Consider the following 12633-nt stretch of genomic DNA (forward strand, 5'->3'; position numbering starts at 1 on the left):
ATCAACATGTACACAATTTCAGTGTAAGATGTAAAGTACTTACAGCATTGACAAATTCTCTCCCCTGGTCTGTTAAAATCTTTTTGGGGATTCAAACTGATGCACAAATTTGACTATACACCTTGACACTTCACTGGCTGATTTTGTTCTCAAAGGGTAAGCCTGTGGCCATTTGGTGAAATAGTCGATTATGACACGTATGTATTGATATCCATTTTGTGTCTCTGTGAGTTTCCCAATCAGATCCATCCCCACCAATTCAAATGGCTGAGAAACCTAATGAAAAAAAAAAAAAAAAAGTTCACAATTAAAATAAAGTTTTCTGTCAAATAGTGATACTGCACAATTTGTAAGTATAGACTAAAAATGATAAATAATGTGATGCATGATACATGGAGTGTACTCATTTTATCTTTTCTACAACTTCATGTTCACCAAGCACATGTGTACTTTTCATGAATGGAGAAACATCTTGTAGTCTTAGGATTAACTAACCTGTATGGGGGTATATTCAGTTGGCTTCTTAATTGTTTCAGCACTGCCCTGACATGCTAAGCATTGAGAAACCTGTTGACATGTTTTGGCAAAAGTCAACTTATTAATATTTAATACATACTTTACAAGGTACAAAGTATAGAACAATGAAAGAAATAAAATGATGTTTAATCCTTCTGTCTAAAACTACATTTAAAGGAATGGGCTCAGACTGAATTAAACCTAGAATACAATGATACTCATAAGAATAAAAATAGGAAACCTATAAAACTTACAAGTAGCTTCTATTAAACATTGTTTTCAACTAATTTATCTCTGAACATTATGTGCTGACTTACATATGAGCTGACTTACCCAGTTGTTGATATCCACAAACATCCCTGGCCAGTAGAATCGTTTTGATATGGCCTCACGTGTTTTGGTCTGGCCACAGTGAGCACCAGTAGGGCTGGCATGAAAATCAATAAATATGGCATTTGCCTCATCAGATCCACAAATTACTTTTGTTTTTATTGTTTTTGGGGTGCCTTTATACCGCCAGTAGTACAGCTCTCCTCCTAAAAAAAGCAATATTATAAATAAGCTAACATGACAATTATAACACCTAGGACATATTTGATACACACTGTTCATAATATAGGTCTATGCAACAATATGTTATAGAAATGTGAATAAGTACGCTACTACTAGACTAAAGCCTTGTAATATTATTTAATAGGCTTCTGCGTAGTTTACAGGTTTCTTGAAATGGCAAAAACAAAATTTGCCTATGTTGTGAATTAGTCTGTCGTGAGTAGTAACTTAGGTAACCTACATCACGTAAACTATAGGCCTAAGTAATACCAAGGTGAAATAGATGATGGCTTGCTTTACAATTGAGTATACTGGTCTAAACACTGGGAAAGGTGTTTCACTGCACAACTGTGCCATCAAAAATCTCGACATCAATTAATGGGGCTATGCAGTAGGCCTACAGACAATTAGGCGCAAGTGTCTGCTCGCGACGGTAAATAGCCTGATTGAGAGTAATTAATGGGGTCAAAAGAACCCCCAAGGCAAAAAGAAATTGATGATACGATACATTTAAGCCATTAATGTGTTTTTTCAGTTGCATTTACAAAATGATTATTACAGTTAATCGGTGACATTTACAAAACGTTACTTACCTTCAGTGATGTACAAACCAGCTTTTCTTCAGAGCAGAAACTTCTCTTTCTTGGTGAAGTCCGCGGGATATTGTTTTTTTGATATGTATGTCAGCATATCATCGTATTCTTCTGGATCCATGACAATATTTTCAGTAAAAGCAAGTCAATGCAATAACGCAACCAGTGAAACTGCAACATCACGTGCAGGCCTAATTTCTCAACCTCTGACCTTAACTCATTTGCATAAAAGAATCACGTATCCTTGAAAAACACAATAACAAAGGTGAAACATAAACATTCAGTGCTGACACTTCATTGTTTGCCATTATGGCAAGAGGAAATGTACTTTTTTATAATTAAAAAATGTAGTCTCCAGTCATAATGTCTATTCCCAATAACATTAGACTATCTGATAAATCAAACTTACTGTTCAAAATCACTATATGTTACTAAGCATGAACACAATTTTAAACACATGAGGATGGTGAATAAATCTGCATTATGACAAGGGATACAATTTATGTCAGGTGGGAAACTGCATCTGAAATAATGTGTATCCCCCTGTAACTTTAGCCATAGTGAAGGAAAGTTGTCCAAAGTCTCCTTTATTATGAAGCATGCTCAGAAATGTGTAAAGAGTAACATTCAGGATGTTTGAGTAATATTTGACGTCATGGAGGCGGGATACAATTTATGTCAGGTGGATTATTTGCGTCTGAAATAATGTGCATCCCCCTATAACATCTTACTATAACATCAATAATATGATGGTTGTGATCATTCAGAGTAATTCATAACAGTATCCAAAACTAGACCTCAATTTATTTTGCATTTAAAATCGGTTATACTAACAATTGTTGTTGACAATGTGATGTGTTTCTTGTAGGCTTGTTTACATTTCCTGTCGAACTCGATTTTATTGTAGCTGTTTAACGTGCAGGCTGTTTGATTCAGTATATTCTATTGAAAGAAATATCAGATCACGTGTTTGAATGTAGCTTCCAAACAGTGACCTCACAATCTCAGTGCATTGGAAAAGCTCGACAAACACGTAAAATAGGCTACAGCCTGACATAACGCTGACAATGGCTAGAATAACTTTCGACAGAAAGATAAACAAACTAAAAGACACATTAGAAAACATCGTGCAGAAAAAGAACTATGTTAATTACGATGACTAAAGAATCCAAGTGTTACTGTTTTTTCGTTAGCTAGCTAAAATTCAAGCCTAACAGCCAGGTCCACCTTCACTTTGGCACGACACCTGTAATTATCCCCGACAGGAATTGTATCCCCTGCCGCGGGAGCGCGCATGCATTCAGAGTGAAGGTGGACCTGGGTTGTTAGGCTTGAATTTTAGCTAAGCTAACGAAAAAACAGTAACACTTGGATTCTTTAGTCATCGTATTGAACATAGTTCTTCTTTTTCCATAACTACTTTGGCACGACACCGGTGCTGGTAAGATTTGTTTCGATGCTCTTTTCACCTCAACTAAGCTAGCGAGCTTAAAAGTTATGTATTTTGGGTTCATACTACATGGAAACATAATGTTATGTTGCTATTAACATGTTTTTAGATCTCATCATTGTTTTTAGTTGGCAAAAACTTTATTGACGTTTGACAGTGTGTGTACTGACTGAGTCCTCTGCTACAGGGCTTATAGAATAAAGCTGCAGGAACTGTGTGACTTTTTAGCTCTTAGAAGGAAGCAAATATCCCTAAGACAATCCAAATCCAAAAACGAAGTCCTCCATAGAATAAACCGTCTCATTTCGACTCAGCTGATAGTTCGGCCTTAGCGGGACATGTATGAAAGCTGTGCCTTTCGACGGGTGTGACATCTGAATTGAGACACATCTGTTGTGTGTTTCTTAGCTGAAATCTGTCTCCATTCCTGCTGTGGCCTCCAATAACTAGATTTACTCAACCACCTGTGTAAATCTAGTTTATATATATATATATAGATATCTATATATATATATATATCTATATATATATATATAGATATATATATATATATATAGATATCTATATATATATATACAGAAGAAAAAAAACTTGCTGGTTGAATAAAAGTAACTTTACGTCAGAATTTGTCAGGGGTAGGAATAATTTTGGGCTTGAACATATATACATGCTCTTGAATATATATACATGTGCATGTGCATGTGTATATATATATCTATATATATATATATATTGTGGGACTGCAGACACACTTTGTGTGACTAGTATGCAGCATAGTGTGTAAAGTGTACTCCTGTATGTCTTAGACACGTGACAGGGTCACTGTTCTTCACTATGTCTTCACTATGAGGGGAGACAAAAGGGAATAACAACACCATATAGCAGGGGTATTCAACTAAAATTTAAAGAGGTCCAGTTAGAGAAAATTTCTTGAAGCAAAGGTCCGGAAGATCATAATGTCTAACTAGTTAGTGTGATATATATTTAAGTAGCCTAGTTGTTTTATCAACATCTGCATGTAATCAATACCTGACTGTCAAATCAAATGAATTCAATACAATTCAAAAACTTTCTGACAATATTCATTGTCATGTAACATACAACTGAACATATCTGTATGGCTGTAGATATGTATAATGTTCTCTCATTAACTAATTTCTCGCTCTTTCTCCGTCTCACTTTACAGTTTCTCTCCCTTTGTTTTCTACATGTATCGCTCTCTTTCTTTTTCTTTGTAGTCTTTTCATGCAGTGTTGCCAACTCGTCAGTAAGGAAAGTAGCTATTGGCTGTCCTAAAAGTCGCTAGAAGTCGCTGAATGACGTCATCGCGCAATTTGCGTAATGTCCATGGCACATGCTGTAATTGTGATGGACGCTTTTGCCAACTTCAGAAATGGAAAGTAAGAGACAATTGTGATTCTTTATAAGAAATAAGGGACAGAATAAGGGACACTCAAAATATTTGTACTGTGCCATATAATGTAGCATGACGGCCTGCAGTTAATAAGTTCTCAGAACTAAATACATTTGCCTTGCTGTAAATGACTGAGGCTGTTTGAGTCAAATGCAGTGATTTATTTTAGACAAAGAACATTTGACCTTTTTTATTTTATTTTATTTTTTTATTATGCCATGCATCAGTACAGATCACACACATACATGATCGCACGCGCGATTCATTTGCAGTCGGGACGCGGAGGCGTGAACACTTCCTGCTGTGACTGCAGCTGGGAGGGAGGGACTGCTGCGAGAGGACTGGGCCGCCTGTGAAGGCTTTGGGACGGGGGAGGGGCCCGCGGCTGCAGCTGATTTGCCGTCTTACTGCTGCAAATTGAGAAGTGTAAGAACGGTGCAGTACAGACACATCAGAGTCTCCAAAAGTCTCAAGTAACACTAGAAAAAGTCGCCAGATTTGTCGCTAGTCGCTTTAAAAAAAAAAGTGTCGCTAGAGGAGTCTGAATACTCGCTAAATATAGCGACAAAGTCGCTAAGTTGGCAACACTGTTTTCATGTGTAACTTGCCTCTAGCGCTGTTTACACTGTAGAGTCGTAATGTTTACCGCCTGGGATGCACAGACTTGATTGGCTGAGTGGTATCACGCCCCGTTAGGTTTTAAATCACAATCTTCTGTTTTGGCTGTACGTCCGGGTCCGTATGGGGCGGCTTCTGGGTCCGCACCCGGACCGCGGTCCGCCTGTTAGTGACCTCTGCCATATAGGGTAATGGTCCGAATTCCTTTTGTGGAAAAGTACTGGTATGTGGGCGGTGGCCATCAGCTATATCTATTCTATAGTTTCCCCCTATAGCTCAGATCTCTCCGTGTGTCCCATGAGGGTTGATCTCCAGAGCGCTCTGTATAGCTTTAAATAAAACCTGTAATCAGCTGAACCACTCCAGACGTCTTTGTGTACTTCCTGATCAAACGGACCTGGGTAAGTTATATGCGTATTCAACAATATATATATAAACATATATATATATATATACACACATGTTTAATTTCCATTACAATTGCTGTATAAAAGTGTTGAAGTGGGAAAACCCTCCCTTAACATGGATGGAGGGTTCAGACATAACCTGTCTTCAATCTACCAGGCTGCCCTTGCTTTTGTTCCCAGGAAATTAAGCAACACATCAAATGTCTTCCAGGGAGAACACTCTGTACCCAGTTGGTGAATCAGAGGTCACACGGGTTTACCATTAGATCCTAACAACCCTCACCTGAGCTCACTTCGTTTGTTCACCTAATCAGCCTATTCAAGCCAGATGTGAAGTGAAACCAAGTCAGGAATGTGGGTCCAACAACTTACAACTTACATAGCTCACAAAATGAGCCTGTGTGTGTGTGTGTGTGTGGCCCATAAAGCCTTCATGAAGAACTATTTTCAGGGTCAAGAAGAACCAGGAGTCCCTTCAGCAGATGGGCTGACCCCTGACTTTTAAAATGCATTTTTATGCTCAAATCTTTTTCTTATGTTTTCTGTCAAACTTTGCACATTTAGAACTTCATCTATTGGCAGTTCCTTCACAGATGACTGACATGTTGCCAGTTGTGGTGGTCCAGGGGGGCGCAGGTTTTGTCCCAAGGCAGCGGTCAGAAGCGTCAACTTCAGGGGTGTGCGCAGCAGCCCGAGCAGCTTATGCCATCCTTCAGGGAGGGGGCAGTAGTATGGATGCAGTTTTGGAGGCTGTGACCAATCTGGAGAATAACCCTGTCTTCAATGCAGGTAATATATTTAAAAGATAAAAAGCACCACACTCCTGCCTGCTTTGAAAAAAACTTATTTTTTTGTCCTCAGAGGCCAGACTGTCACATCATTTTACAAATCATATTTCAGGCTGTGGGTCAGTGCTGAATGTCAAAGGAGACATAGAGATGGATGCCATCGTGATGGATGGGAAAACACTAGGTAGTGGTGCTGTGTCCGCTGTACGCAATATAGCCAACCCTGTTCAGCTGGCAAGACTGGTTATGGAGAAGGTGTGTACACATGAACAACATCAGCATGCACATGTCTGTAAGGGAATAACAGGTAAACACAGAATATCAGAATCACACTTAAGATTCAAATACAGTTATTTATCCATGTAGCTGCAGAATTCAGGATGTTGACACAGAGCAATATAACTATCTGTATCTATACTTTGCTAATGCTCTTACAATTTTTACGGGTTGCAGAGTAGACAGAAGGAATTGTGCCCTAATGATGAAAATAAAACGTACCATGAAGAAACAAAACAGAAACCATAGTTATTGCTGTAATTTAGTTTGGATAGTGACCTCAAAACACACTCAGCTTCTTACATTAATTTGTAATAGATGCATTTTATAGATGTAAACCTTTTCTGTTTCAGACCAGTCATGCGTGTCTAACAGCAGAGGGTGCCAGTAAGTTCGCTCGGGACATGGGTATCCCCGAGGTGCCCCAAGAGTCCCTCATCACTGAGTATTCCCGCATGCGCTGGAAAGACAACCTGGAACCTGACGCAAACCCTGTGCAGTGCCAAATGTGAGACAGGTTTATTAGCATATATTTCAATAAACAAACACACTGCAGGGTGAATCCAATTAAACCTAAAGTACTGTTTTCTTTATGTAGCTTTGCCAGTTGACCCTCTTGACTATAGTCAGTTTGGATTTGCAGCTGACAGGACTGACTTCAGTTGTAACTCAGAAGCACAGGAAAGATCATATCCAGACATCCACAGAAATTTCTCAAACCACTCCTGCTGCATAATCCACTTCTCCAATGTTGCCTTATACACTATGTTCAGTATACTTTTCCATTTGGATAATGTGGCTCTCTGCCTCTCAGCTTCTCCCACCAATTTCATCCTGAGGAAGAACAATCAAGTTGTGCAAGATAATTAGCAAGATGATAATCATAAGTAAATAAACCCCTTATATTAGATAGTCTAGAAGTCCAGTTGCCATGACTCAACTTCTATTATACCTTTAATGTTCTTTAAACAAACGCGAAGCAATTCCAACATCATTCTGCCAGCCTTGTATGTTTTCTTATGTAGGGGGAAGATGGGCACAGTTGGAGCTGTGGCAGTCGACAGGGAGGGCAACACAGCCTGTGCAACCTCCACTGGTGGAATGCTGAACAAGATGGAGGGACGGGTGGGCGACACACCCATGATAGGTCAGTCTTTACACAAGGGCTATTGCGCACAGAGCCTGCACGTCACTGTCAACTAACTGTGTATCCAAGAACTGGAGTAACGTTAAATGGTCTTACATCAGACAGTTCTCTGTGGCGTGGGAAATAAGAACCGCGTGTTTTCCTGTTGCTTTTACACAAATAAGTAACAGAAATGCAGACGCTTCGAGCTAAGCAGTACTGCATTATCGTATTCTTAAGAGCGTCACCTGGAAATTGTACCGGACAAAAGAGCGAGCGTGAAACGAGCAGAGACGGTATAACAGCTACCTCCTCTATTTGAGTTCACTTCCGCTCTAAACCAGCTGTAAGTTGGACCGCACATTGACTCTGTTCACCAGCGAGACGAAATAGCAACTGATATTACAGTCCGATATAAACAGTTTAGTTTCTTTAAAACTGACTCATTGATCCCTGTTGACCTTTGACCAGCAACACTTTGACACGTGCAATCAGGTTTTACAAGAAGCAAGGCTGATTAATAAATGACAGGATTCTGTATATTCACACTACCAGTGACGCAAAAGATGTGGCCTGTACAACTTGTGGTTTCAAGACCAAAAAACTGGTTGACTCTTGACTCTTTTGTCCTGTCAATCCTGTCAGACAGGTTTCCAATTACTGAAAAGTTTGTATTCACAGCCACAGCACTGACTCATACTAATAACCTTATGTTGCTGAAGAATACACTAGAATCCTCAGTGTGATGTGAGAGTATACAAGTTTAGTGAACAGCTGCAAGTGGCTGTTTATGTCAGCCCTGTCGCTAACAGTAAATGGGTGATCAGCCTGTTTTGAGTCAGTGGACTGATTACAGCCTCTGCCTCTCCAAAGCACATATAAGCAACAAAGGCCATCTGGTAAAAGGTCAGCAAAATTATAGATTAATCAATTGGTTTAATCAATCAATTTGATTAATCAAACTGAGCTAAAAGGAGTTTGGATATTAGGTTTATGAGGTGGCCAGAAGGATGACTACAAATAAATTATTTTGCTAGATGTGTAAATAGACAACAAAGTGCTGACAAGTTTATCAACTTCATAAGGTGACAACACTATTTCTGTTGTATTTACAGCTTGTTGCTGTTTTCCCCCATATGGCCAAAAATCAGTCTGTTATTTTGGCCACATACCCCATTTACTGTAATATCTTCTCATTTCTACATGATTCCTTTTTAGATCCCCATGTTTCAAATTGAATTTATATCAAAAGTTAAATCAGCAGCTGAATTTCTTCAATAATGTCACCAGTGAATTACAGCAGTGTTTTTACTAGCTTGTAGGATGATGTGATGTTTTGTGGGTGTCAGGATCTGGCAGTTATGCTGACAACAAGGTGGGAGCGGTGTCAATTACAGGGCACGGAGAAGCCATAATGAAAGTTGCACTGGCACGACTCATCATGTTCCACATGGAGCAAGGTAACATACAGACACGCACATCTATATATAATATATGTGTATGTATATATATGTGTTAACGCTAACATAGAGTATGCAGAGAGACCTCTATTTACTGATGCACTAAGCCTTGCAATAAGAAAGAAGCACAACCTCAGCTATTATGAGGCCCTGCTGGGATTTCCGAACAGTGCAGCGATGTTCATCTCACACACATTAATGCTCCATTACAATTTTTTATCAGATCCAATCTTCTTCTGTTGACGCTTCACATTCATGTTGCATGTATCCAAGTCCACTGTAAAATCTGCTGAGCTCCTAAATTGCCATGCATGTTCAGATTTAACTTAAATGAGAACCGCATGCATACAAAAAGAACATCATGTGTGAAGGTCAAATCACACACTTACAGTCACACACATTAAAAGCTGCTCAGTTAAGATGGATTCCTTCAAGTTTGGCTTCAACAGAACATTCTCCAGAAGAGTACAAGAGTGCTGTCTCTCTTGCAAGTTTTATTCTTACTGTTTTATTTGGTGAGGGCACGGAATGATAACAGGCAGTATGTGAACAGGACCTAGGCAGTTTTAAAAAATGACACATGAATTCTGATTGTCACAGCACTCAGAGTCCCAGATCAGGTATGAATCACATCTAGGATCACACTATGTAAGTGGCCTACATCTTATCTGAGAAACTCTGTTTTGGTTTGTTCACGCATTCATGAAAAAGTAAGATCTGGGTCACTTTGAGGGAAAAGAATTGGATTCAGGCCACTTCAGGTAATGTGAAGCCTATTTGAATTGAATTTAAAAGTAGTGCGCGTCAAACAAAATGTTGCTGTTAAAAAGGGCAGAGTATTCATGTTGCTGTTGTTCACACACTGACCATGTCACCGCCTTAGTCAACCTCTGATCCTCATTTACATCCTTAGTTCTTCTCTATTCTCAGGTCAGTCAGTGGAGGCAGCCAGTGATCTGGGCCTGGCCTACATGAAGTCCAGGGTGGATGGGCTGGGTGGGGTGGTGACAGTGGATCCCCAGGGTCATTGGGCTGCTCGCTTCTCCAGCCTGCAAATGGCCTGGGCTGCAGCTCAGAAAGACACCCTGCACCATGGCCTGTACTGTGGGGAACACTTTACACAGAGCATTGATTAACTACACTAAGTACAACTCATAGGTTTCATATACACTACTCACAAAAAGTTAAGGATATTTGGCTTTTGGATGAAATGTATAGAAATTTTAAAAAGTTTATGCTGCAGTGATATTATATTTTAAAAGTAAGACATTTAAGTAGAAGCATGTAAGGGTGATTACCTCATCTCAAAGAGTTTATTGTAACAAATGCCAACAACAGTGGCGGGTATACCACAACAAAAAATTTCAATGTCTTAATAATGTGTCATTTACCCTTGACCATCAATTACAGCTTGACAACGACGTCTCATGCTGTTCACGAGTTGACTTATTGTCTGTTGAGGCATGGCATTCCACTCTTCTTGAAGGGCATCCCTCAGGTCATTGAGGTTCTGGGGTGCAGGGGGGTACGAGCCTCTACACGGCGACTCAGCTGATCCCATAAGTTTTCTAGGGGATTCGGGTCTGGAGAAAGTGCAGGCCACTCCAGTTGAGGTACCCCAGCCTCCATCAACCGTTCTCTTACAATGCGACCTCAATGAGCTGGAGCATTTTCATCCATGAAGATGAAATTAGGCCTGTGTTGTTCATGCAGGGGCACAATGTCTGGATTAATGATGTTGTTCAAGTAGTATTGGCTTGTCACTGTACCATTGACCAGATGTAGGTCAGTTCTGTATTGTGTAGACACATCTGCCCAGACTGTAACACCACCACCACCAAACGCTCATCTGGTAACAACAGTGGCTGATGCATATCGCTCTCCTTGACGTCTCCAACATCGTTGGCGGCCATCGTTTCATGTTGGTCCGGTGGTGTTTAATACTGAAATTCTGGTAGGAAAACACTAGTGGTAACAAGATGTCTTTAATCCCTGAATATAATGTGTTTTATGTTTCATTTACTTAGTCTGTGTTTAGAGCTGCACTTACTGTAATGTAATTATCCTTTTGAATCCAGTAGATGGTGCTGTTTCAATACAAATTAATGCTGAAACAACACAGCTACAGTGCATTCAGAAAGTATATTTTTCAATGTTATGTTGCAGCCTGATACTACAATTGTTTAAATTCATTTTTTTCTCACTCTACATGCATATCAGAGCAAAAACCAAGCCATGAGGTTAAAGTGATGTTGATAGGCACAGAGCAGCGGAAGGTTACAGCAAAGTTTCTGCTGCACTGAAGGTGTAGCGAGTATAGTCCTGCTCTCAGCCTCACCTAGTTGCTGGATCATCTGTAATGCTTGTGGGTTTGCTGTGATGCCAGTGTATGTCTGATGACTTGTTGGCTTCCCTTGCTACTTGTTTGCTTCTCCACGCCCCCTGAGTCCATTGTGTGTGGGAGTGACCTACCTGTTCACTGTGTGTGGCTCTCTTCTCCTGTGTGTCCTTGGTTTTTCCCTCCCTATAGTCTTCCTAGTGTGTGTCTTCCTGTACTTCACCTGTATATACTTTGGTTGAATGTCATACTCGAGTGATTAAAAATCTTTATCTGCATCTTGGGTTCAATCACTTAATACACGTACCACCATATATGACAAAAATTGCTGATCCCCATCCAACCTGACCAAGTTTGAGAGGATTTGACAGCAAAAGGTGGTTCAACTAAGTACTGAGTAAAGAGTATGAATGCTTATGTAACTGTGATACTTCAGTTTTTTTTTCTTTTAATAAATGTACTGATATTCCTATTCTGTTTTCACTTTATTATGGGGTATTGAATTTAGATTAATAAAAAAATAAAGAATTTAAACAATTGTGGTATCAGAGTGCAACATAACAAAACTGAAAAAAAGTGAAGGGGGTCTTTCTGAATGCACCATATGTCGGCTACATTTACACACATTATTTACACCATTTATTTGGAGCCACAACAGTAACAGTTTTCTTGCCAGTGAAATGTAACATTTGGCAATAAAAAACAATCGGAACTGAAAAGAAAATCTGACATTGAAAAATAGTCTTCTAATTATATCTTACATCACTCCAATTTTAGTGTCGCTCCACTGACTTCCTGTCTTCTTTAGAATTCAAATCAAAATTTTGATTGTTTTTAAAGCACTTAATGGTGAAACTGAAAGTGACTTGTTTAGCCAAGTATGGTGACCCATACTCAGAATTTGTGCTCTGCATTTAATCCATCCCAAGGTGCACACACACAGCACCACCCAGAGCATTGCTGCGGTGCATGGGGGACAGGTGCCTTGCTCAGGGGTCTCACCTCAGTTGTGGTGTTGAAGGTGGACAGGGTGCTGGCTAATCACGCCACACCACCGACAATTCCTGTCAGACCTCAGGCTCGAACCAACTTGCA

At 39.7% G+C, this 12633-nt stretch overlaps 1 protein-coding gene across 10 annotated transcripts in view; it reads left to right on the forward strand.

Moving 5' to 3' along the window:
• The window catches only part of LOC113132140 (isoaspartyl peptidase/L-asparaginase-like), a 42708-nt gene extending 30632 nt beyond the window's left edge, over positions 1-12076 (forward strand). Inside the window, exons 2-9 of one of the 10 annotated variants that reach the window (XM_026310034.1) lie at positions 2973-3102; positions 5762-5904; positions 6144-6339; positions 6451-6593; positions 6968-7122; positions 7640-7761; positions 9090-9200; positions 10131-12076. In XM_026310034.1, the coding sequence (XP_026165819.1) occupies positions 6144-6339; positions 6451-6593; positions 6968-7122; positions 7640-7761; positions 9090-9200; positions 10131-10336 (933 nt within the window). In that variant the 5' untranslated portion in view covers positions 2973-3102; positions 5762-5904 and the 3' untranslated portion in view covers positions 10337-12076. Of the gene's footprint in view, positions 1-2926; positions 3103-5761; positions 5905-5939; positions 6340-6450; positions 6594-6967; positions 7123-7639; positions 7762-9089; positions 9201-10130 lie in introns of those variants that run through there. The other 9 variants (XM_026310032.1, XM_026310029.1, XM_026310030.1 and 6 more) reach the window with 9 other exon arrangements.
• The last annotated feature ends 557 nt before the right edge of the window (positions 12077-12633 follow it).

The sequence above is a fragment of the Mastacembelus armatus genome, chromosome 15 (assembly GCF_900324485.2).
Source record: "Mastacembelus armatus chromosome 15, fMasArm1.2, whole genome shotgun sequence".
Lineage (NCBI taxonomy): Eukaryota > Metazoa > Chordata > Actinopteri > Synbranchiformes > Mastacembelidae > Mastacembelus > Mastacembelus armatus.